Raw genomic sequence first — 26,904 nt, forward strand, 5'->3', positions numbered from 1 at the left:
CACTCACAAAACACACAGATACATATGTTCAATAAATTCCCATAATACCTTGTACCTCTCTCCTTCTTTTTTTCATATTGGAAAGGCTTTGCAACCCTTTTTCCTTCAGTCCATGATGGTGATTTATTTGTGCAAATCTCTCTAGTAGAGTCGAACACATATTAGGCCTTCAGACATCCTACATACTGTGAATATGTTTGTTTCTGTAAATAGCCTCAATTTGCTTTTTTCACTCAAAGGACTATAAACTCTATGCTGAAATAATTGTCCCATAATGTTCATGCTTATATAAACCCCCAGAATAATGTAATAAGGATGAGACATATTCATTCATTCTAAGTATACATGGTCTGTGTTGACCTACTACTGATCAAAAATAGAATGAGTATAACAAAACATGGATTCTGCAGCACCCCAGATTTTCATATATTCCCAAATGCCAAGCTTACAACAGTCCTCTTTCTGAAATGGCAAAAAGCTCCACAGCCCTAGGTACAGTATTTGCCTCACAAGTATGCACATATCCTCCCTCCTTTAGTCACTATATATGTCTTTCTCCATGAAGAAACATATTGGGCTTCTGAGAATACTGTTTGTTTCAAATTCCGGCTATTGTTTATTAGTCCATGGAGCATTCAGGGAGAGAAATCTGGAGGAAAGTCTAGAACTTGGTGAAGCAGGGGCAGGAGAAAAAGATTTAGGAGTAGACAGTGCTAACTGGCTGAGGTGCTCTGTAAGATAAGGACTCAGTACAGGGCTATGATTGTCAGGAGATCAGTGACGGCCTCTGTGATGTTCCTTTCAGTGGATCAATGGGAACAGAAGCCAAATAAATATCGGAGGGAAGTTTCTGAGATAGAAATGGGTGATATGCTAAACTACATGAGCGCTTGTCCTGAAGTTTATAAAGTACCAAGGCTTTCTTGACCAATCTGACAACAATTCCGCCATAGAGAAGTGACTGATATACAATGTCTCCTAGGATAATTCAATATTATTGTCATGAAGTAGGAGTTGACTCAAATTCAGAAGTGCCTGCTGATTATTTTAAAGATAGCTCATCGAATTAAATTGATCCATATCATATATATATATTTTTTTTTTTTTTAATTTTTTTCTTTTTGTGGTACGTGGGCCTCTCACTGTTGTGGCCTCTCCCGTTGCGGAGCACAGGCTCTGGATGCACAGGCTCAGCGGCCATGGCTCATGGGCCTAGCCACTCCACGGCATGTGGGATCTTCCCGGACCAGGGCACGAACCCGTGTCCCCTGCATCGGCAGGCGGACTCTCAACCACTGCGCCACCAGGGAAGCCCCCCATATCATACTGATTTAGGGGTTAACTTGCTTAATTACATCTGCGTATATTATACAACTAATCCAGCCTGGTAATTCACTAGAAATTGATGTTCAAAATCAGACAGTGAGATTCTTCTACAGCCTCTGAGGGCTCCTAAGCCAACAACTTCTCAGCTGGTATAAAATCCTTGACTACTTCACCACTTGCTCTTGTACTGAAATAAGATTTAGAGACTTTAAAAATGTATATAGCTTACTGGCCAGTATCCCCACAGCTCAGCTTAATGCTGTGTGCTGGACTCCTATGAGGGGAAGAATTTAAGGAAGGTGTTTTTGAAGGACAGGCCGTCCACGCACTCCTCTAGGAATGATAAACTATCCTTACATCACTCTGAACAAAACAGGTTTTCTATCTCAACAATTGTCTCAGTCCCTCCATAAATGCCTTCATGTGATTACATCAAAATAGCCAATTAATGCATTTGTCAGAATGTTATAAAAGACTTTGCCCAATATCTGAACTGAGTGAATCCTCTATGTAGCCCCAGCGTGAAAAGCTTTTTTATTTTTATTTTTAAAAGAAATCAGTTCTAGAAAAAGGTCTGTTTTTCCATGAGGAGTTGGTTTCTTTCTTTCTTTCCCAAGATGGGAACTGTATAAATTACTTCATTTTCTTCTTTGCCTCCACTGACTGTAAACAGAACCAAATCTAAGGCAAAACTACATGGTCTCCTCATGTGTACTTTCCTGTCCCTTATCTTCACTTTTCCTTATCACTTGCATCATTCATCAGTGTTTTATTGTAGGACCTCAAATTTTTTCTTAAAACAAATTTGGGTATAAAAGTCTTTCAAATGGACATGAGTATGTGACAATGGTATAATATACACTTTCAAACAATCTGGTGAAGGAGGAGACAAATGAGATGGCTTGAGAGGAAAGCAGAGTCAAGGACAGGCCTGTTTAGAGGGTTGTTGGGAAGCAGAATAAAGAACCGCACAACAGCCAAGGGAAAGAAACCAGCAAAAAGATGACATGAGCCTTCACGAGAGAGGGGAAATGACCAAGGAGCCAAGAGAGTATCTGATGAAGAACCAGACGGAATCATTGGGAAATACAGATCACTGCCTCTGCACTGTGGCTGCTGAGGGCAACTAAGGAAAATCAAAGCACCTCAGAAATCAAAAATGTGCAACAGCACCAAATGGCTGGGAATTTCTCCAGTGGCTAATCTTTTAAGTTATGGTCAGGGTTTGCTTGTGGTATTTTTCCATTACCTTAATTAATGGAGTTCTTCCAAAAAAAAATCCAAAAAGGTAAGCAGTTATGTCATTGCAAATAACACTTGATATTGGAACAAGGAACCTTAAAAAAAAAAAAAGTCCGTATGATTAAGTGGCAACTATTTCTACAGCTTATGACTCATAATGAACCAATGCAATAATCCTTTGGATTACATTGCAGCCTAGCCCAGAACACAGCACGTACTAAAAGATTAATTAACAGACACAATAAATACCAACCAAATTTGCCCATTTAGCAATTAAGCAGAGCAAAATCTATAAACATACGAGAAGAATATTGCTAATGAAAATATTAAATAATCAACTTAACTTTAAAATTAAACAATCAATTTCTATAGCTATGGACTTTCAAATTTCAGTTTTATGAGGAATGCCAACTAAAAACTGTCACTCGCCATCTGGCTCTACAAGGATTAGGTCACTAGCCACTGCAGTCGCTGACCTCCAACACACCCTGAAAGGAGTTCAGCACTGAGATCAGGAATGAGGCACTTGTGTGCTCTGGGAAACACTGGCAGAACAGTCCTTCAGAGAGTTAGATATTTTTTAGGAGAAGATTTTATAAGCCCCATTTCTTACATCTTCTCATATCTAGAAAAGCACTAAAATCATTAACGGAAGCGTCTGCTCCCCATGACCAGCAGCAACCTTCTGCCAAAATGTGTGCTTGCTGGCACGTGCCCCCTTCACTAAAACCAAGTATTACTGACCTCCCCTCCGACCTCTTCGCAGCAGGTCCTCAGAGCTATCTGAGAGGCTGTTCTCCCAGGCTATAGTCCTCATTTGGCTCCAAATAAAACTTAACTCACAACGTTCACGTTGTGCATTTTTTTCAGCTGACAGGAACAAGTTACAATGGTATAATTTTTTAAAAACAGCCTTTCAAAAGAGAAATGAGTCAATTGTTCAGACAGTATAATCTGATAAACTTACACCAAGCTCTTAATACAAACTCCTTCAGGAAAAATTATTTTAATACTATCTTAGCCTGTAGTTGCATTAAAACCCTACTAACTGTACAGAACCTACTAATTTCAGTAACTGCCTCCCATCAACTAAAAGTTTGTATATGGAAGACAATCTTAAAATGATTCCAATTGTTTACACACACATACATATCTTGGTTAAAAAAACACAAACCTGTCAAGGGAACAAATTTATCTTGAATAAACCCATCAATTATAGAAGATTTTAATTACTGTATTTTAAAAGAATGTGGAGAAAATATAGCCAGATTTCTTAAAATCTTAAGTTTTTCTCCACTCTTATTTTTAATTTATAATAATTGTTATAATTTAAGTTAATTTTTAACTGATAAAAATGCTTTCTGAATCTGCAACCCACTGCTTATATAGCAAGTAACTCCAAATACCCGAAATCTGGACACCAACTCCTATTATAAAGGCAGAGTAGAACTTACCCAACTTTCACATTGTTTGCCGAAAAGCAAACTTTCCCTTTTTTCTTTTTTTTTTTTTTTTTGCATCCCACATAAACAATACACTCTTTTTAAACACAATTCTTTGTTTTTTTAAAAAAAGTCATATTAAGGTGTAGTAACACCTGAAAATGTAATTAATTGTTCGGTGCTTTTATGAGGACTTCCTGCATTTTATTTGAAACCTGAATAAGGAAGCTTTCCAGTTGTTAACAAAGCATTTGTCTTCAGTTGTCAAACAGTAAGCAAAACTCAGTAAGCTATTTTAATGGAATAGAGCAACAACAAATAGTACATTTTAGTAGAAATCTGTAAGACATTGTCGAATGTAAAAGAGCTTTAAAAGTGCTATGACTTAAATATAAAGCAGCATAATACTGTCCCCTTACCATATCATGCCTTCAAACAGATTTTGGATGACAAGATGTGACTGAGTAACTGTTATCAGTAAAGTGACATGAGTCCATGCGAACTGTTAATAGCACAACAATACAACAATTAGTGAACACAACGGATCAGTGCAGCCCACGAAGCAATTCTGAAACACAAATTTCTAGCATGACTGTTGGTCACATTTCATAAGATAAGGTCATACAAAATAAATGCCGTTAGTAAATTATATTAATTTTAGTGCCTACTGAGATCTGAAAACCATGAACACATTTAACAAAGTAACCTTAATTTATACACAAATCGAATGCTAATAATATTGAGATACACTACTAAGTTTAAAAAAGACATATTAAAAAAAACATAATCTTGAATCATGAGATTAAAATGATAATGATAAGTTTATGCTGTTGCTATGGCATTTAGATAGGAGCTAAAACTCTACTCTGGCTGCATTCTCTAGTTATTAGAAGTGCTAAAAACGATTTTTCTCTGAGTTCACTATGGTACCATTTTCCAATAAAGAGTTATTTCTAACTTCAAATGATTCAAACCAGCAGGAATCAATTGCCCTTAAACTCAATCTTTTCATACTTGAAAGTTGATCTTCACAGCTCTGTGCAATGACAGTACTCCATTTCAAATTTCAAAGTCCTCTGTGTTTCATCAATTCCATCTAGCCTGAGAGATGGCCACTTTAACCACTTTTAGCATCATTAGTATAAGCAAATTGTGAACAAAAAGCGCTAACATTTCTATGTACTAGTCTCATAATTTTTATTGGAAGTTATGACTTTTCAAAATTCTTAGGATTTTGATTTATTCAAAATAAACCTATTTTCCATTTCAGCAAAAAATATATTATATTGGTTGGGTTTTTTTTTTTAATTTTCATCTGCTTATACAATCCAATTCTCTTCTACCCTGATTGCTTCCAAATGCATAAATGATTTTTTCCAGTAGGAACCATTTATATTTTCATAGCAGATTCTAGTATTTCTAATTGTCTTGATGGTTTCTAGATTTTCACTGAGAATTCTACTCTTTCCTCTCAAGACCCCCAGAAATTAGAAATGTAAGAAATACTACAATTTCCCAGCTATGGTGCTCAGCAGGATGTCTTAATGGGAAAAAGCACAGCATGAAAAATAGGAAATATACCCCAAATCCAAAACAAGCCTTACTAATACATGAATTCACAGATCTAAATACTACATTTTGCGTTTTACAGTCTTATAATTAGCTACCTTTTAAGGAAATAAGAGAAGGTCATCATGTACAATGATAAACTTCATAAAACACTGAACACTGTTCAATGATACACTGAATGAAGTATCTTTGGCCACGAAGAATCATGTGACTGTATAACTAACTATAGCTGCCAAGAAAATGTAAGCTCTGTTCCCCTTATGCCCAGGCTAAGGGCAAGTAAACATAGCTACTTTCCATACAAAAAGATGGTAGATGTTTCCAAGACTTACTAACTGTCCAGGAGACTGTGGAAACACCTCAAATTTCTACAAATTTAGGGAACCCAAATACTTGAATTTAATTTTATAGCCTTTGAAAATATTCAAAGAAAAAGTTTTTAGGAAAACTTTGGAAACAGTTAAAATTTTTAAATCCTCAAAAAATTTTCAACTTCAACTTTTTATATATAATAGTAATCCAAAATTCAAATATTCCTCACATTTAGGCAACTAGAAGATTAGATTATATCTTCTCACCACAGAAAAAAATAAAGGTAAAGGTTTTTATTACATACAGTGACTACAGAATAATGGTTAATACACACCATATAAAACTGCAGACGATAATGTTTCTTCACCAAGCTCAGCACAAACATGCAGAAACCTGTTCAAGAACAAAAAACATGGCTTATTGTATAATTTGTTACAAAGTTTAAGATTCACTGAGCTCATATAAGCCAAATTTCTATACCACATCTAGCTATGCTTTAGCTACTCACTCATACGCTCTCCTGCTCTTCTATTAAGCATTTTAAGTAAAAGCTTCTAGAGGGAAATGACCCTGTATTCTTCAAAATGCCTAATATAGTCCATGGCATAAATTCAATAAACATCTTCTACATTAATTAAGTGAATTAGTCCCTTGCTAATGTGTGGACATGGAAAAACAGATCCTGAATTTCAGTTCACTAAAATTTATTTGCTAGTCAATCCATCAAATGTCTGTGTAGAATGTTTCAATCTCTATATAATATAAAAATTAATAATAATTATTATGGCAGCTGACATCTACTGAACACTTACTATGTTCCAGGCTCTTGTATAAGCATTTGAGAAGCATTAACTCATTTAACCCTTCCAACCTTCCTATGATGTAAGTACCCATTATCATCTCCAATTTACAGATGAAGAAAAATACACAAAGGACTTCATTAATTTACTGGGGATCACAGCGCTAGAAAAGAGTTAAACCCTTAGATCCTAATGACTCTCAAGAGTCTTGTGGTTCCATAAACTATCATCAGCAAGATTCATCAGTTAAGAGTGATTTGAAATTTCTCAGACCCATGTTATAATAATTACAGTAAAACATAATACTCTTAATAATTTCATGATGTACAAACAGTATTTGTGTTTCTGTTTATATCCTACAAATTTATTACCATAAAATTTTACTAAATAAAAATTCTACCTAATGAAATGAAATCTAATAGTTATATACTAAGTAATGGGAGGCAATATGAAGCACTTTTTGCCCAATATATCTGTGAAGTTTTAAAGATAATTATTTTTTTACAGAAGTAGATACTGGAAATGCATAAGCCAAGTTTAATTTCAGCTAAACAGCTACTCATGCATTCTATTCTGCAATATCTTTAGAGAGTTCTCTAAGATAGAAAACGAACTGTCACCTAATCTATCCCATATGAAATAAAGTACTAGACTTTGTATATCTAAGTTATACTTACCAAGGCAATTCTACCCACTGGAGTAAGCAAGGTTGATACTACTCTGACCAGAGCAAAGAATCAAACAGCAGCTGCCGGCAGCTATTTTTTGATGACCGATTTGTAATGTCAGTGTAAAGGATAATGATAAAGGAAGAGAATGCACACTGGCTCCCAGATCCTACCTCACCTCCTATTTGTCACCTATAGAATCTAACTGATTGAACTGCAAAAGAAATATGGAAACATTCTCTGAGTAGAGGCAAACTGACAGCCATATGTCACTTTCTTGAGAAAAAGAAAGCAAGGTGGGGCAGGGGGAGATTAAAACATGGAATTCATGGCACTGAAATCACCAGTAGCATAAAAGACCTCTTTAAAAATCATTGCTTTTAAATTTCTCTTCAATAGCAGGTAGATTTATTTTTTTGCTTAAGGAATAATGAAATTTCTATGCTGCTTTATGCCATTGGTCCATGGTTAAAGGTAGATTGGACTTGGTTCAGAGGCTAATAGGGTAAAAGCAAAGCAGAGGCAAGACAGATGCCTCTGGACCCTCCCCTTCTGTCCAAACGGACCTCTCTGGCTCTCCCTGCACAGCCTCGGGAACCTCTCAACATCATTAACTATGAATTACCTCTTCACAAATACTAGTACAACACGTTTGGTTGGTCTCTTTCTTGAAATTATATAATACCGTTCACCCTTAAGCACTTCTTCAAATAAAATTACCAGCAGACTTATTCAGTACTTTCCTAATGATGATTTTTATCCAGGACAGTCTTGGCAACTCACTTTTACCTGATCCAATTTCACTGTTAAATCAACCAGTAGCAATGCAGCTGTTTAGGGTACTCTAATAAAGGATATAATTATCTGACTCCTAGATACATTAAAATAATACAGTTCTCTGAATGTGGAAGAGGAGGATGTAAAGTGTTTTCCTAGCATAACTAAGGTTAAATATTATTTTCAAAGAAAAAGAATCCAAAAAAGAAACATAAGTTTACTTTTTCATTCACAACCATCTAGCTATGTGTATATTTTATGTTTAACCGTGTAAAAATACATACATGCTATATTTCAATAAATCTATGGAAAGCATAACTTTATACATTTAGATCCATAGTTTTACTTTTTCCCCAATTAACAAAGAACATTTGTACGGTTATATTTCCAATTAATATCATAGGATTTGTTACAGTATTGTAAACAAAAGTATTCATTGAAAAAGTTTCCTAACATACAGTTCTTGATATATAATTATGTTTAGTTACACTTACTGATCACCATTTATATAAACAGCACTGTGCTGTCCATGCAAAGATGTGTATATCCTGTTGCCCAGTATCAAGGAGTTCCCAGGTGGTTAGGGAGAGCCAGTTACCCAACAGATTACAGACAATTATATTCAAAAAGAACAAAAAAGAATGAGATTTCTAAAGCAGTCAGGAGAAGTGAAGGGAAAAAAAAAGACACTGAAAAGTCCAAAAGATGGGATAGAGGAAATTTCCGAAAAAATGGACAATCAAAAAATATTTATGGAGCACTAGACACAAGATACAAAAAAATGGATAAGATAGGCATTCCACTCAAGGAGCTCATAATCTAGTTGAAGAGACAGGAAAATATAAAGAAATAATCAAGTTATTTTTAAAATTTCTTATTGGTGATTAACCAATTCAGTAAACACATGCAGTCCTTAACTCAAAAAACAAAGATGGACCCAGGATTAAATACTGGAGCTTACTGACTCATCCTTTACTTTCACATGGCTGTATTTTTCATTACACTTCCCTAGCTAATCTAACTCCAAAACATTTCAAACATCATGTTCAACAAATTCAGAAGCACACTGCATTATGTGTGCCCATATTCAGCCACTAGAATACAACTGAGTTGTTTTAAAAAAGTTTGAACGTGCACTGTAGAAATTCACACAAACCAACCATTATATTGGCTAAGATAGAGAAAAGTTTTCTCTTAATCTGCACGGTGAGTTTAAGGTATAGAACAAGACTGATATGTGTATAGATTCTAATCATCTGAATTTAAAAACTGTAAGTGGTTTTGAAGATACAGTCCTTTATGAACAGTTGTTTGTGACATCTTTCAAAGATTTCATCACCATCCTTTGAGATAAAACATATTCAGGATATTTGGAAAAACATTCTTAATCATGCATTAATTTTAGCTATAATTTAATCTTATAAGTCCATTGATTTTTCTTGAATTCAAAGTATTATATTCAAGTTATAACTTACCCTTAAGGGTTTTTAAAAAGAAGTCAAAACAGTTAGCCATGCACAAATACAAGCAAAAACAAAACAAAACAAAACAACCAAACCACTGAACTTAATACGCCTTTAATATGCCTATCACTGGTTGGATAAAGAGATCTTAAGGTGATGATATTAAGGGTCCAACATCTTAAGCTTATTCACCCATCATTACTAGACATGTAATCACATAGTTGCTCTGGTTTCTAAAGAGCCCCAAATCCAAGGCCCCAAGATCTTTTTAAAATATATCCAGACTCTAGAGAAAATGTTGTTCCTATAATTTTCTTTTTGCTATCACTCAAATTCATTTTACAACAAAATTATCTAAGTGTCAGGATGATTTCCAGGTCCTAGTCAGTGAGTCATCTGGTATAATATTAAACACGTCATTTAATGTGGTGGGCCTTGGTGAGTGGGTCAGACCTGGATATACATACATTTTATTTTAATAAAATTCAACGTCAATGAAAGAGCTTGTGTTGTCTCTGGTTTTTAAATCTGCTAAGACCTATAAAAGTCATTTGACCACTGCAGAACTAAAATTTGGGCAGGACCCTTGGAATGCTGTTTAACGAGAAGAATTCCAGAGATTTTTATCAGCATAATTTGAGAGAAAGGTACAAATCTCTCAACAGAGCACACTTTCTATTTCCTTACTCCTGTTTTAAAGTCTACCTTCATTTGCTAGACTAAGCTCATGAATGTTGCTAATCACTTCAAGAATCACCAGTAAGGCCTCAAGACCCAGCAACCAAAACACTGATGCTGAAAAAAAATCTCTCTAAAAAGCACTGTGTGTGGATGTGCATGTTCTCAGCCTCTGATCATTCATCTAGTAAATGTGTATTGGGAACCTAAATGCCAGACCCTGTGCTAGGCACTGGAAATTAAAAAAACAAGAGAAACATAAAGTGAGTGCTTATGGTCATTTAATAGGACCATATTTAGGACACGTGTAAAATGATAACAGATATAGAATACTATGAATAATTTATATTGGAAGTTTCATCTCTTATCCCAGTAGCTCCTAGCTTACTACAAAGTTGTGTTTTACAGAAACAGACTCACAGACATAAAAAACAAACTTACAGTTACCAAAGAGGAAAAGGGGTGGGGAAGGGATAAATTAGGATTTGGGGGTTAGCAGATGCAATCTATAAAATATATATAAAATAGATAAACAACAAGGGCCAACTGTATAACACAGGGAACTATATTCAATACCCTATAACAAACCAAAATGGAAAAGAACATGAAAAAGAATTTATATATGAATCACTTTGATCTACACCAGAAACTAACACAACATTGTAAATCAACTACACTTTAAAACAAAAAAAAGTTTTGCTTTAAAAATACTTCTGTAAGACTGTAATAATGTCAATATCCTGGTGTTATCTTACACTGTAATTTTTCAAAATATTACCATTAGTGGAAACTAGGCAAAGTGCATAAAGGACTCTCTATTATTTCTTAAAACTACATGGAAATACATAATTATCTCAACAAAAAGTACATTTCAAGCCAATAATTTGGGATACAAAAGCAATTTTTCATAGACTATCATAAATAGCAGTTGGTTTCTAAGATCAGCCCACAGTATTTTAGGTTTTTTTTTTTTAAATTTTTTGGCTGTGCCACGCAGCATGTGGGATCTTAGTTCCCCAACCAGGGAATGAACACCCGCACCCTGCAGTGGGAGCTCGGAGTCTTAACCACTGGACCGCCAGGGAAGTCCCATAATTTTTTAAAATTTATAACCCTCTTACTATTAAATATAAACCTCAGGCCAAGCCTACATTATATTTAGTATGAATTAGAGCAACAGGTTCCTATCTTGTCACTCTATTAACGTTATCCAACTCATCCTTCATTTAATTACAGATCTGGTTATATCATCTCTTAGCTTAAAATCCTCCAGTAGTTTTCCTGGGATAAAGCCCAAACTCTTCCCAGAATACACAAAGCTTCTCAAGACGGGGCTCCTGCTTACCTCTGCAACCTGCACTGCCTCTCACTGGTCCTGAACACGCCACCCTCTCTCGTTCTCAAGACTGTACAGCTGTTCCCTCCTCCTGGAATGCCCTTTCCTTCTGTCCACCTGGCAAACACCTGATTGTTCTTTGCTTCTCACGACACCTGTCATCTCTTCTTCAAGGTGTTCTATGGCCTTCCCACCCCTGCAAAGCAAGGCCCTCCTTCCCCTTCTTTATGCTCTTAGAGGTCCTTGTTCACATTCCAGCAATGAACTAGGGGACATGTGTCTCAGCAGTTGCAATACCCTGGAAGGCACGCTACCAGCCTATTTCCCTTGGTATCCTCAACACCATGTACAGTACTGGCACTTGGAAGGCACTCAAATGTTTGTTGAAGGAACAACACTGATGATTTTCAATAAGCTTCCATGATTCTATAAAAGAGCAAGTGGTAAGCTATGTCCATGGTGGAAATCAGTTAGAAAAAAGAAGAAATACTGATTTTGTTTTATAAAAGTAGAGTCAGAAATTTCAGGGAATGAAGAAACAATGACTGAAAAGGGTTGGTTGGGAGGCTATCATGTATACAATGTTATAAAAAGAAACAAGAAAGAAAATAAATTATATTGTCTTTACCCTCTCAATTGAGAAGTTATTTTCAAGTATAAGTTAGAGCAAATGCAAAGCAAGGAAATAGTAGTTGCCTTATTTTCTGACATGCTACCCATCAAATTTTGCTGTATGCACATCAGATGTAACTGCAGATACGGAAAAAGTGAGATAAGTTTAGATGTGCCAATATAAAACCAAAAATAAGCTACATTAAGTGGGAAAAAACAGGTACAGGATGGTCTGCTCTCATTTGTGTACAAAAATGAGGGAAGGAGGATATAAACATATAAGCTTGAATACTCAGATAATGTCTGAATAGTGGTAGGAAGCCCCTGGAAAGAGTAAGTAAGGCTCTGAGCGGGGAGGGAGATATCATGGAATACTCCTTTTCAGCCCGAATTTTTACTGTGGGAACGTATTATGTTTTCATTTTTAAAAACTAGTGTTAAAAAACCATCCTAGGGGGCTTCCCTGGTGGCGCAGTGGTTGAGAGTCCGCCTGCCGATGCAGGGGACACGGATTCGTGCCCCGGTCCGGGAAGATCCCACATACCGTGGAGCGGCGGGCCCATAAGCCATGGCCGCTGAGCCTGCGCGTCCGGAGCCTGTGCTCCGCAATGGGAGAGGCCACAACAGTGAGAGGCCCGTGTACCGCAAAAACAAAACAAAACAAAACAAAACATCCTAGGTAAGGACTCTTGAGATGCTTGGCTTTTGGTGCCCTCCCTATTCAGAACTCAGGCGTGGTGCTGAGAGAGCCAAGCCCCATGGAGAGCCCACACTCGGGTGCCCGGGTCACCAGCCAGCACTACGGGTCACCAGCCAGCACTACGGGTCACCAGCCAGAACTAACCGTGCCCGTGAGAGTGAGCCACCTTGGACGTCTAGCCCACTTAGGACACACATGACCAGCACTACCGCCATCTGACTGCAACTGTAGGGGAGGTCTTAAGTTAGAACTGCCCAGTGAAGCCCAGTCAATCCACAGGACCAGGAGAAAAAAATTAGTTGTTGTTTTAAGCCAAGGGAAAAATAAAATACTAATCAAGGATTTCTGTTTTTAAATGGTTGATTGTTCATGTATTACATTTCTTTCTCTTCCGTCCTGGTAGCCCACTAAATCATGTTAAAAGAAATTAAGGCAAAAACCTACAGAGCAAAGAGAATTGAAGAAATGTCAAGGAAAAAAGAAGAAAAATGGCTACAAAGTTTGGAAGCTGGAAAACCAACTGGATGACTTTCAGCAGATCTGAGAAATCAGGGACAAGTAGAAGTATTTTCTAGAGTAAACTGAACAGGAAAGGCTCACTGGAAGGCAAGGTTAAGGCTTGGGCTTCTAAACTAGAGGACTAAGTACAAGTCTACTACTAGTAAGTGGAACCCTAGCCAAAGCAGTCAATTGTGAGAACAGAACAAAGATATTATTAGAAATGTATGAACATAAAATATTTACCTTCTAAGCACATTTCATAGGAAACTATTAGAGGCTATGCTGCAGCAGAATGAGGGTGTTATCCTAGAAATTGGAAGACACAGGAAAAGCCAAATCATGAGGGGACAGCTGACAGCAGGCCTACAAGCAGCCAGTCCAAACAGGAACAGGAGCCCAGACGTCCCTGGGATAAAGGTCACCAGGAAAAACGGGAACTAATGAACTCTCTGATTTCTGTGAACATCTGAAAAAATGACCAACAGACGTGGGACAGACTCAAAAGGAAAATTAAGGATTCCTACACAGAAATTTATGAAGGTGGAAAAGAAAAGGTAAAGAGCAGCTATTAAGGGCAGGAAAAGCAAAAAATCGTAAAAGAATGGAAATGTAATCAAAGATACTATCTGGCTCTATAGAAAGTGATATTTTAGGTACCTATTTAATAATATAAATAATGACAATAAAAAACTGAGTATGGAGAAGAGACAGAGGTTATTACAGGAAGTCAATAGATAATGCCTAAATAAATTAAGAAATAGGCATATTACTTAGAAAAATGAAAACAATCTGCAAGTGTTGGGGTGCAGGGTTATTGTTTACATTAACAATAACATTATCAGATTCTTTTGACATATCAGATTTTTTAACTAATGCACATATGTTAATGATTTATATTTTAATTAATCACAATTTTACTATTAATTATAAGAATTATATATGAAATAAAGTTATTGTTATTACAGACACTTTTCTTGCTAATAAGAAGTCTTGCCTGTAAAAATATAGACTAAGAAGGTACAGTATGCTTCTCTCCTGTAATAGTAAAGAATCCATCCCAGAATTTACCTTACATTTAACAAAATGAATCAAACGTGTTTGTTTGATAAGAGAAACTATGCAAAATTTCTTTCTACCATGAAAAAAAATGTCACAGATGATGTTTAATGAACATAAAATCAGAGTCAAGCATATTATTCTCCAAAATTTTAGCTGTTAGCAGTCATAATTAATCTCTCTAATAATCATGATTCTTCTAAACTGATTAGAATTTAAAATGAAATAGCTACCTTAGAATGAATAACTTCTTTTGCCCTTGAAAGAACAAAAATACTTTTCAATATCTATTTCCAAGAATGAAGATACCTACATTCAATATCTATTTCCAAGAATGTATGTTAGACATATCATTTATAATTTTAAAAAATTAAGTAATGGACTGAGAAAACTGGACTTAACAAAAAACCTGAATGTAAAACAGGCAATTTCTTTGGAAAATGTAGGTTCCCCTGCCCCAAAAATGATTCTCTGAAAATTACCATTATCATTTCAGATTGTATTTCATGCTCTGGCTTCCTAGAATCAGAAATAAAATAGAGACCAAGATCTGCAGGGATGTTTATTAAAATTGAACACCATGAAAAAGATCATAATTACTGAATATAAATGACATACTTTTAAAGGACTGGACATTCTTCCCCACATATTCTGTATATTTTTTGTTTAATGAGAAATGGAAGTCATCCATATTGTATTCAGTTTCCAGAATTGTATTAACTGGAGAAGAATTTATTTATGAGAAACTCCTAAGAGCTAAAACAGTAACTATTAAAAGCTAAAGTGAAAACTCACAAATAAATTTCATTTCCTCCTTTAAAAGTGGAAATAATGATAATGATAAATACTTAAATAGTACCAGGTACTGTTCTAAGTGCTTGACAAAGAAACTGAGGCACAGGTAAATTAATTAAATTTCCCAAGGTTTATTCAGCTAGTAAAGGGTGGAACCAGGATTCATACTGGCAATCTGATTTTTAAACGGTACATATCTAAATCAATTTCTCAGAAATTTCTTTTATGATTGGTAAACTTTAATGGAAAACAAATCTATTAATTCTAATGTTATCCTAACTATCTGATTCTTAATCTAAAATCATAAAAACATGTGGCATAGCCTACTATAAACAAATATGTATATTTTATATATATATATATATATAAATGAACATATAATAAACCATGTCAGGAAAACTAAGTACCCCGAATAATTCTATATGAAAACTCTATTTCCTAGGAACAAATAAAGCAATACATATGTGAAAGTTTCTTTGTAAATTATACTTGGTAAATAACCCATATATTTAAAAGTGCCTTTACTATAATTTGTGAAGAAAATTTTCAAATATATGGAGTGACTATTAAGCAAGTACTTTTTTTTAAACCACCATTAGGGAGTGACTACTGCTTAAGACTGTGATGAAAGAAATAGCTTTATATATGAGACTTTTTACAAAGAGAAGCTGGATTAAAATGTAACAAATAAAGGATGTTATAAATTTAAATAAAAATAAGCATGTAACATATATTGGCTACATATCAATAAAGACTTTTCCTTAACTTACCTGCCAGATAGAGGGCAAATGATATAAATCTGTGGTAGCGAATGAGGAACTGAAGTTGCTCTTCTCTTTGAACAAATGTAGCAAAATAATCAGCTACAGTCTCTCCATAGAAAAAGTAGTTTACACACAGTAGAAAGTACCTATAATTTTAAAACAATTAGCTTCTTTAGATTTGAATTTTTTCCCCCTCAAACTCAACAAAACTATTTTCTACAGTTTGATGATGACAAAAAGTTCAGAACCAAGTCGAGAAGACCAGTTCATGATATATTCCACCAAATGCTTTTTTTCCTGTTTTAAACTTAATTTCAAACTTATCAGTCAATAAAAACTTACTGAATAGTTCATGCCTTTATTTAGCTCAATATCTAAATGCCAGAAACAGATAATTAGGAAACACTGTAGAAAATACTAGACATACACTCACTCTCATACACTCTCAGACACACACACACACAGCATTAAGTTTATAATGAAAATTCACTCCCAGCTACTCACAGGTCTAATGCTTTGTAAAGATCCTAAGCCAAATTCCCACCTGCCCTAGGGAAGATCAACAGGAAAAGAAGGTAGAGGTAATTTGACCTCTAACCTCACCCTCCTGCCCTGCACATACTGGGGTCTTGCCCCCTCTTCTCAATGCTCCAGATGCACTCTAGTTGAGCAGTGACTCAAAAAGGGTAGCTGTGGGGAACGGAGCTAGCAGCGGGTAAAAATCTCTGGAAAAACTTTAAAAACTTGATAAATGGCCTATCCCTTCTCCCAGTTCTGGTATATCTTTGTCCCCGGGGAGAAGTTGAACCCATGAGATTTTGCTGATGGGAGCATGTGTGAGCCAGAAAAAAAGGCTGAGAAACACTGCCTTAGGGTTCCTCCCGGAATCCTCCTTAGAAGGGCAGAGTCCTAGGCAGCCAGGAGGGCAGTAGAAGACGAAAGGGGTGGTTTCCCTCTGGTTCTCATGAATGGAATTATACCCTACTGTTCCCAAAGGGAAGTATTTTAATTTTTATCAGCTGTATTACCATTTTTCTCTCTCCTACAATGGAAACTGTCTGTGTCGCCTCTGTAAGGCTGTCAAAGCCTACTCCAGCCACCAATCCAACTTTTTGGCCACTACTTCCTAATAAATATACACCTTCTGCTCAGGAGGGCCAGGAAGATCTCACCATCTGTGGCACATGCCTCCTCTGTCCCGCATCTGAAACCTGATGGATGCTGCTTCCCCAACCCAGAACACTCTTCTCTAGCCAAAGCCTGTCTTTATTTCAAGTAACAGTTTCTCTCTCACCTTCTCCAAGAAGCCTCTACAATCACTGGAGCCCATCTTGACCTACCTTTTTCTTCCCCCTACACTTAAAATCAATCCTGCACAGTTTAGCTTTTAATTACTCTCCGACTACTTAATCTACCTAACACTCCCTGTACACACTGCCACTCATGAAGAAACTTTCCAGAAGGAAAAATTAAGTGTTAACAAAACCAAGAAACTGTTTTTGACTACTGTAAACCCAAAAAGTGATACGTTTGTTATAATAAGACACTGGCCCCTCTGGCTGATACTAATCAAACAACTATATTCAAAGACATGGCCTGTTAGGTTAATTATGAACTATCATATTATCATGTTTCATGGTCAAGGTCCTGATAACTAAGAAACCTAGAAAGTTTTAAAAATATATAAAGCTTTAAATATTAAAATTATTTGGTGATTTTTATTTACTAATTTTACATGCATCTGTACATATACAATATTTCAGAGGCTGGTAACTGCCCTGAAATATTTAGCAGGGTGCCTTACGCACTGACCCCAGAGTCTTCCTCATCCCTCTGACTACCCTCCTTGTTGCATGTCACAGGGCCCAGGGCCTGGAGGAGACCAAACCAGAAGCAGCAAAGGTGAGGTCATCCCTCCTCTCACTGCCCTGCCCCCCACCCCCCAACGGCATCCTGGGGCCTATGGGGGCTTTGGAGAAGGTGGGCCAGCCTGCAGGGGTGGATGGGAGGGGAGGAGGGAGACAGACATTCAGCTTGGGCTTTCCCATTCTGAATAAACCACTGATCACTCAAAAAAAAAAAAAAAAAAGACAAAACAAAACAAAAAAACCCCAAACTATTTTCATATCTCATCTTCAAGTCTTTGTAGAAATATCAAATTTTGTGTGTGGTCTCATATCAACTGAGGGGAAATAAGGCAAAAGATTACACATATTCATAACATTTTACAAAATGAAACTTTCTGTTAAAATTGTAATTATAAAGGATATAAAAATGTGTCGAATATAATGCTGAGGTTTTTAAAAAGGGCACAAGAATAATGTTTATATTCAATTTAAATCAGGTATCTCTACAAAGAGTGAAAGATGAGATATGAAAATAGTTGTGTTGAAATGGGAGAGTTAAAGGTAATTTCCTTCTTTCAAAATTCAATTTCATTCTTTTTTATATTTATTTAAAATCAATCTATAAGGTCAACCATGTAGATACTGATTGATCAGGATGCTTCCTTACAAACTTCAGAAAAGAATCAGATTTTCATATCTGAAACAGTTTTAAGTCACTTACCAGCTTAGTGTTCTAAACCAAGGTAGGTCATAAGAACGATAGACTCTGTAACCTATAGTGATAATTTCATGGAAGCATTTCACTTGGATGCCTAGAACCTGAAACCAAGAGAAAACATTAACATACATTTCTCAATATTTACATTTATGGTTAGTTATTTAATAAGTAGCTTGTTGTCACATGTATTTTAAAAATCTTCAGCCTACCCACTTTTAGTTAGTCTAAATATCAGCAGCAAAAATTCAATATTCAACTTCTCTATAATCAAGTGATATCCCAAAGAGGCAAGCAAAACAATGTTTTATTCAAAAAGTTTGAGAGATCCTTCCCGGGGTAGGAGGTGGCATTGTAGTTTAGAGTTTGAGGGGTGTAGTCTGATTGGGATCACAGCTGACTAGGCTTTATCCCTAATTACTGCTTCATTTCTTGTGGTTGTCCATCTCAAGATGGATGGTCTTTCTGTCCATTTGTTTCTTGAGTTATCCTAGGAAAATGATCATAAGTGAAAGTTTGCTTGTATATATTTTTAACCGTTCAACCTGGTATTCTTGCCAAGGATAAAGATACTATCAGGACAAATGGCTAAAATATCTTTACCCAGTCACCCAGGGGTTTGGGCATGAGCTTTTCATTCTTCCCTCCATGCCAACTCTCCCATAGCCAGCTACACACATCTCTGATCAACCCAAGCAGTGCTTCCTTGACAAATTATAAGCAGCCTTCTACATCTGCAGCCCCACTGGCCAGTCAAGTGAGTCCATGCGGTTCTCTCTGAATAGTGTCCAATACACATGCCTAGTAAATGGGTTTATATTCAAGAATCCCTTTTTGATGGTCTATGTAGCTGTCCTTCAAACTGCTAAATCCACCAATCTGGGTAAAGGTAATTTCTGAGACTGTAGCATCATATCCAGTGTTTGGCTTAAGACAATTCCAAGACTCAAAGAGCAAATGGCAAGCTGAACACTCATCACCATAAACTAACAGCTTTGTGAATATAGCAGACTTTTTCAACCTCTAGAGAATATACCCAAGGGCTTGTTTTTGTACAACCCTGGAGTTAAGAATGGATTTTATATATATATATATATATATATATATATATATATATATATATTTTTTTTTTTTTTTTTTTTTTTTTTTTTTTTTTTTTTTTGCGGTACGCGGGCCTCTCACTGTTGTGACCTCTTCCGTTGCGGAGCACAGGCTCCGGACGCACAGGCTCAACGGCCATGGCTCATGGGCCCAGCCACTCTGCGGCATGTGGGATCTTCCCGGACCGGGGCACGAACCCGTGTCCCCTGCATCGGCAGGCGGACTCTCAACCACTGCGCCACCAAGGAAGACCCTGGATTTTATATTTTTAAAGAGTTAAAAATAAAAAACAAAGATTATATGACAGACACATATGTGGCTCCTTAAAGCCTAAAATACAACAATCTGGTCCTTTACAGAAAGAGCTAACCAAAGTCTGCCAAAGAATATACTTTGGGATTTCTTTTTGACATCGCCACAAACCAGCTTTCCCAATCCTACTACCCAGGATATTCTTAAGCTATTTTTTCCCACTATACCTAGTACATGTCCAATGACATACTTAAAAGAAGTAGTTGTGTCCCCTCAGCCATACAGTAAGAAAATATTATGCCTAACTATTACAAATAGTTCTTTTAAGAAAAACTCATAGATGTGTTATATTATAAACACAAGAGGAAATTTAAATACTGTCCTTCAAATAGCCTTTGTGTATAACATCAAGTCATTTTTTTAACAATAATAATCCGAGAATGGGGACAATGCTAGATGTTAAGATAAAATGGCAAAGTCATGTTATTTATAGAACCAAGGGCTTTTAGAATATCAAATGAACTGATGCTACTTCTATGAATACACTTGTTCAAGAGCAACCATTAGCACTATATATGGTGTTTCACTGAAAGAAGAAAAAAAGAATTTTTAATATCACACACATCCATGTATATGGTTGTCACTTATAGCTTACCAGCTACATGGAAACAGCCACATGGATATAAGCACAGGCAGACAAAAAACCTGTGGTAAGGGTGGGGATGGGCCCAGTTGGGGTGAAGGAGAAGGATGTACAGAGTCATGTACATAGGAGAGGAGGAGGATGTTAAGGGAACTACAAGTAGTCCAGAGCTGCTGGAACACAAAGCTGGGGTGAGAAGTAGAGAGAGATGAGTCTGGTCACAGCACCACAGGAAACAGCATGAAAGGCTGCACAAAGGAGTTGGTGCCGATCATGAAAGGACGTGATCAGACGTGAATTTCTGGGGATAACAGAGGTAGAAAGAACTGACTGGAGAAGCAGCAAGAGAAGAGACAGTAAGGCAGGCAAGATACCACCATCCAGGTGAGTATGGATAAGTGCCAGAAGAGGGTGGAGTATAAGGAATGAGAGACATCAAGGAGGTAGAACTGACTGGATTTGGTGCTTGAGGAAACTGGGGAGCTAAGGGAGAGAGGGAAATGCAGGACAACACCAGGGAAGGCTTGGAAAAGTAGATAGAGTTATGCAGAATGGCTGGCGATAGAACAGAAGTTCAGATTTAGATATGTTGAGCTGGAACTATGTGTTATCCAAATAAAAGTGCCTATTTTCACTCTAGGAATCTATTTGAAGAAAATAATCCTGCATATGAAAAAGCTTTATATTCTAATATGTTTAGGATAATGTCATTCACAATAAATAAAAACCAGACTATAACCTGAATGTCTAAAAATAACACGCTGCTCTAAATAACTTATGATGTACTACATTTCATTGAGTAGATGAAGGTATTAAAGTTGATGGCTATAAAGACCGTGGAGCAACACAAAACATTCAATATTTAGTTTAAAAAGGATACAAAATTTTAGTCACACTATAATTACAATCATGGTTTTTAAAAGAAAAAAAAGATGAAAGGAAATAAATCAAATGGCAGTATTAATTGAGTTGTGGTGGCTGATGATAGGGTTGGGGTGATTTTTTTTTTAATTATCTCTTCTCCAAAGTAATTTCAATATACTTTTATAACTCTCACAATGGGAAAAAAACTAATGCACTATTTAAAAATAAGTTAAATAATGTGAATTAAAACAGTTATTATAGGAGTTCCAGGAAGGGGTGGGGGAACCTCATATCTTTTATATGTTCACATCTACCTTTAAATCAAAATACGCTTTAGCAACTCCATCACTTAGAAAGTGTGATTCCAAGCTGTGACTGCAACAATTAAAGCACTATAAATAGAAGGTTGGAGGGAAAAAACTCCTTTTATTTTAAGGAATATGAGTATGAGTTCCATCTTAAAATAGTAACTATCATTTGCTAGAAGTAAGTTTTTAATAAAACTCTCTTGAATTCGTCATTTTTGAGTGCTGATATTATAAGGCAAATGCAAGCTAGGTACAAAATGTACTTCTCAAAATATAAATGACCTAGTCAGGGTTGTGAATGTAAATAATACCTTAAAACACATAAAGGTAGTATCAATTGAGCACCAAGTGTGTGTATATCCATTCATATTCCCTTAACATAAACATCATAAATACAATTGCGATGGATGAAGACAAGTAATAAAAAGGAGGGACACTGTACATATCCCCGAGAGCAGGCCCTCGCTGTTCACTGCTAAACCATGTTCAGCACCCAGGAAATGCGTGATGTTTGTCATGAATGTATTTCTCCTTCTTACTTCTATCACTTTGGGCTTCAAGTGTTTCATACTTCTTTAGATATAAAGGCTTTTATACACAGGGAATCGTTTGCTGTGAAAATCCTTCCTCCAGGGGCTTCCCTGGTGGCGCAGTGGTTGAGAGTCTGCCTGCCAATGCAGGGGACATGGGTTCGTGCCCTGGTCCGGGAAGATCCCACATGCCGCGGAGTGGCTGGGCCCATGAGCCATGGCCGCTGAGCCTGCGCATCCGGAGCCTGTGCTCCGCAACGGGAGAGGCCACAACAGTGAGAGGCCCGCGTACCGCAAAAAGCAAAATCCTTCCTCCAAGGTCTCCCTTCACCCCAGTGAATCCTACTCAACTTTCAAGACCGCAGTGCAGATGCTGGGCACTGGATAAAGTCTGGAAAGTCTCCTGGCTCCCCCCCTTTGCTCTCATAGCATCCAATTCTTGTTTTCAAATGCTTACTGCAGTTTATGATTACATATCTGATCAGTTCTTTAATATGTAGACAGTAAGCTCCATGAGGGCAGACACAGGTGCATTTTTCTCAGCATGACTGCATCATTCCCCAGAACTGCCTGGCATGTAGCAGGCATCCTGAAGCATGTGTTAAATGAATGAATTAAAAAGCTGAAAAAATGTGTCTGACTTCATAACTTGTTGGGCTTCCCATATACAACAAAATCCAACTCCCAGAATGGCTTTTGCTTGCCTCTCTAGTCTCATCCCTAGACACTCTCCACATGTATAACTCACAAACCCCCCAACGGACCACAATCTCTCCTTACTACACCCCTGCCCCTGATATCCCCAACTTGGAATGCCCTCCCCCATCCAGTGCTTCTTTATGACTCAGCTTTCACATCACCTCCTCTGGAAGTCTTCCCTCATCTCTCTCTCACACTGGATGAGGTCATTTTTTTGCTGTGCTCTTCCAACAAGATCTATCATGGGGTTTATTCCACTCATTTACTACACCATTTATTCATATGGTTACTTACATGTCTCTGCCATTAGAATGAGTCCCCTGAAGTCAGGGATCTAGCTAACAGTCATATACGTTGAAGTCGTGTGTTTCTGTTCTACCTAATGCTTGGTGCAATGTCTGACACAAAGTTGTGTATCTACTGAATATCACGTATACTTGATACACACTGAATGGCCAATTTGCAAATGGAAAAGATTAGTCCAGGTCATTTCATGAACTAGAAGATGCTTAAAGGAACTAAATTTGTTGCTGTCAAGTCTTGGACCACCTTCTTTTTCATGACATGCTCAAATTTACTTCAATATCAGTGCTGAAAAACAAAGCAAGAGACACTTGGGCAAACACTTACAAGAAGCATCAGCATAAAGGATCCCATATAGATGATCAGGAAAAACAATGAAATCATAGTTAGAGTAAGGATTCCACGAATCCACCAGTTTTTCCACCTAAAAAGGAAATATTTGTAGAGTTAGCATTAACGTGTTCTTAAATTTCTGTGTGTTGTTATAGTAATGAGTTGCCAGACTTACAGGTTTCCCTTAACTATATTTTAGGAATCCCCTATACTTTACCTTATACAATAACAACAACGCAAACCAACCAAACAAACCAATAGCATTCGCTCACTCACTGAGAGCTAAAGGAAATGTAAAAATCCTGTTAGCCGAAGAAAAGAACTAGTTTTTGCTCCATGTGAACAGGATGAATCGCGAGGCTGGGAGGTGAGGTGGCCAACGCAGGTGTGCGCACGTGTCTGCCCGGGGCCACTCAGGTGGGAAGGAGGGGCCAGGTGCACAGCCCTCCCAAAGGGTGTCTGTCCTTCTGTGTGGTGGATAAAAAGAGTACGGATTTTAAGGTGGTGTAGAACAGAGAGCACGGCCTTGCAGTGAGAAAAAGTAAAGAAAGGAAAATGCGGAACTGAAACTGGAAAGCACCATGATTTCAAGGAAATGAGGAAGGTGTGGGGAGGTCCGTCATTGAGGGCAAGGCCAGACTGAAGGTCAGTTCTTTCTGTTGCTCAGCGTGTGCTGCCTGCTTTCCTGCGAGGACAGAGCCTTTCGTAGAAAGGTATTCTCTTCTCCTTGGGCCTCTGCTGGTGCTTAGAGCACAGCTTCCCTGAGGCACACCTGGCTGGTCCCCGGTAGACTGAGAATTGACCTCCTCGACCCTCTGCTGTCAGTAAGAGCCTGGGGAGCCCATCTGCCTGCCCTCCATCATCGCAGGAGCCTCACACTTCACCCCCAGTGTACCTTACAAATATTTTCACTCTTTATGTGGCTACGTCATAAGAAATGTCAGCAGCCACTGTATGAAACACCTCAGATCGTTCTAACAACACCTATAGAAGCATGATGCTTTCTGAATCTAAAACTGCTGCCCTCTGAGTTTATTCATTCTACACTCATTTTACATTATACTCACAGTAAAGTTTTTAAATAATTTTCTGATTTCTACTAATTCAAATGCTAACATTTAAATTATATCACAAGAGATTTTGACCCAACGTATAGTAGCATATATGCACTGTATTCTAAGCACAAGCCCTCGTTCTCCTCTCTGTAACAGAAATATTAGCTGATTTCATCCATTTATCGAATACTGATTACACTCCCTGCTTTCAATCACTCTCCTATATAGCCTAGATACCCCTAACTACTCTTCCTCAAATATCCCTTTGATCATGTCCACACAAGACCTAAAATGCCAACAGTAAGTCCAAACTCTTTTATATAGTTTCCAAGGTTTTTCACATGGTGGTCAAATTGTACTTACCCAACTTTATTTCCCTCTACTGTTATAAGTATGTAGACTCATACATTTTTCATGAGACTGTAAGCTTTGGGGCTGAACTGAAATGAATGCAGAATCAAAAATGCTACAGCTGAAAGGTTCTATTTGACTTAATAGAACGAACTCTTTGAGGATGAATGAATGGATTAGGAAACTGGGCTAGGTCGCACAGCTAGTCAGAGGTAAATAAAAGACCATAAGCCAGTCTCCTGATAATAATCCTGTCTTCCTTGCACGAACCTCAGAAATGTACTTAGCCCTCCTTCATAACTGATTCTCAGACTCAGAATTACTGAGAACCTCTTCTAGAAAAGAGGATACTACCCAAGTGTCAGAAATCAGACTCTGGTGGGAGTTGAAAGGGCCAAGTGTACCTCTAATGTTAAAGGGGTGGCTCTGACCAGCAGAGAACGGTAGCTTCTGAGAACCAGAGATTTAAACAAAGACCTACTCTCTTTTATTATACAGATGTTACTCCAGGCAGAAAAATTCCCCTCCCCAACAAGACTTAATTGCCTTATTTTAATTTAAATGACTCCCCAAATCTCCCAAGAATACCTAACACAAAGTTAAGCACATAAAAGCACACACTTAAACTTAATATATATATCCATTGATACAGTAACCCAAAGTTATCTCTCAGGGGAGAAGCACTGAGTTCAAAACAGAGCACTGATATGTAAAAGAATATGTACCATTGTAACTAAAATCCAGAGGAAAGTCTGGTTCCGAATTCAAAATTCTTGATTTCCTTTACCATGCCACCATGATCACATTAGAGTAAGCCTTAATTTTGAGTCCAAGTCATCACCTCACAGATTGTTTTAGGTAAAGGAACTCAGAATCAGTAGAGAAATCCATTCAAGTCTCATGTTTCCAGGACCTATATGAGCTAGAAATGAAATTTCTAAAAAGTATATAATTAAGCAGCGTCCTTTTAAGTGATTATCTAAAGTGGTTACACATTTATTGCTCAAATCAGTTATGTGATGCACAATGTCTTACTGTTACTACAACTCTTAAGGGGTTTTTATTTCAAAAGTAATAAAAATTTGGGCTTCCCTGGTGGCGCAGTGGTTGATAGTCCGCCTGCCGATGCAGGGGACACGGGTTCATGCCCTGGTCCGGGAAGATCCCACATACCGCGGAGCGGCGGGCCCATAAGCCATGGCCGCTGAGCCTGCGCGTCCGGAGCCTGTGCTCCGCGACAGGAGAGGCCACAACAGTGAGAGGCCTGCGTACCGCAAAAACAAAAAAAGTAATAAAAATTTATTGGCTTTTTTTTTTTGGCCATGCCACACAGCATGTGGGATCCTAGTTCCTCGACCAGGGATCGAACCCATGCCCCTTGCAGTGGAAATGCGGAGTTTTAACCACTGGACCGCTGGGGAAGTCCCAAAAGTAATAAAATTTTTTTAAAAATTTTCCTAGTGGTACAAGCATAATGAGAAAGACCTAGGTTGGCAAGGCAGTTCACCTGAGCCAAGAATTAGGGCACAGAAGCACTCTTCAAGAACAAACAAGAACTTGGTGGGCCATCTAGCAAAGAGCAGGGGTTTTGAGAAAGTTTATCTACCAGCCTTAGAAGGAAGTTAACGAGATGTGTGCAGGTTCCCAGGGACAAAGAAGATGGCATTATAGAGTACAAGAGCACCAGCAAGACTATGCCTGGGTATTTCCACGGTTTCTCAACCTTCACTAGTAACATTTGAGCCAGATCATTCTTTGTTGTGAAGAGTTGTTCTGTGTACTGTAGGATCTTCCCTGGCCTCTACCTACTAAGTGCCAGCAGCACCATCTCTTTTTTTTTTTTTTTTGCAGTATGCGGGCCT

At 37.4% G+C, this 26,904-nt stretch overlaps 1 protein-coding gene across 1 annotated transcript in view; it reads right to left on the minus strand.

Moving 5' to 3' along the window:
• The window catches only part of CDS1 (CDP-diacylglycerol synthase 1), a 69,115-nt gene that overhangs the window by 15,608 nt on the left and 26,603 nt on the right, over positions 1 to 26,904 (minus strand). Inside the window, exons 3-8 of the mRNA XM_060011662.1 lie at positions 23,631 to 23,727; positions 18,610 to 18,707; positions 16,048 to 16,187; positions 6,226 to 6,284; positions 4,430 to 4,512; positions 2,576 to 2,663 (exon numbers count right to left, since the gene is read on the minus strand). Of these exons, the coding sequence (XP_059867645.1) occupies positions 2,576 to 2,663; positions 4,430 to 4,512; positions 6,226 to 6,284; positions 16,048 to 16,187; positions 18,610 to 18,707; positions 23,631 to 23,727 (565 nt within the window). The remainder of the gene's footprint in view (positions 1 to 2,575; positions 2,664 to 4,429; positions 4,513 to 6,225; positions 6,285 to 16,047; positions 16,188 to 18,609; positions 18,708 to 23,630; positions 23,728 to 26,904) is intronic.

The sequence above is a fragment of the Delphinus delphis genome, chromosome 5, assembly GCF_949987515.2.
Source record: "Delphinus delphis chromosome 5, mDelDel1.2, whole genome shotgun sequence".
NCBI lineage: Eukaryota > Metazoa > Chordata > Mammalia > Artiodactyla > Delphinidae > Delphinus > Delphinus delphis.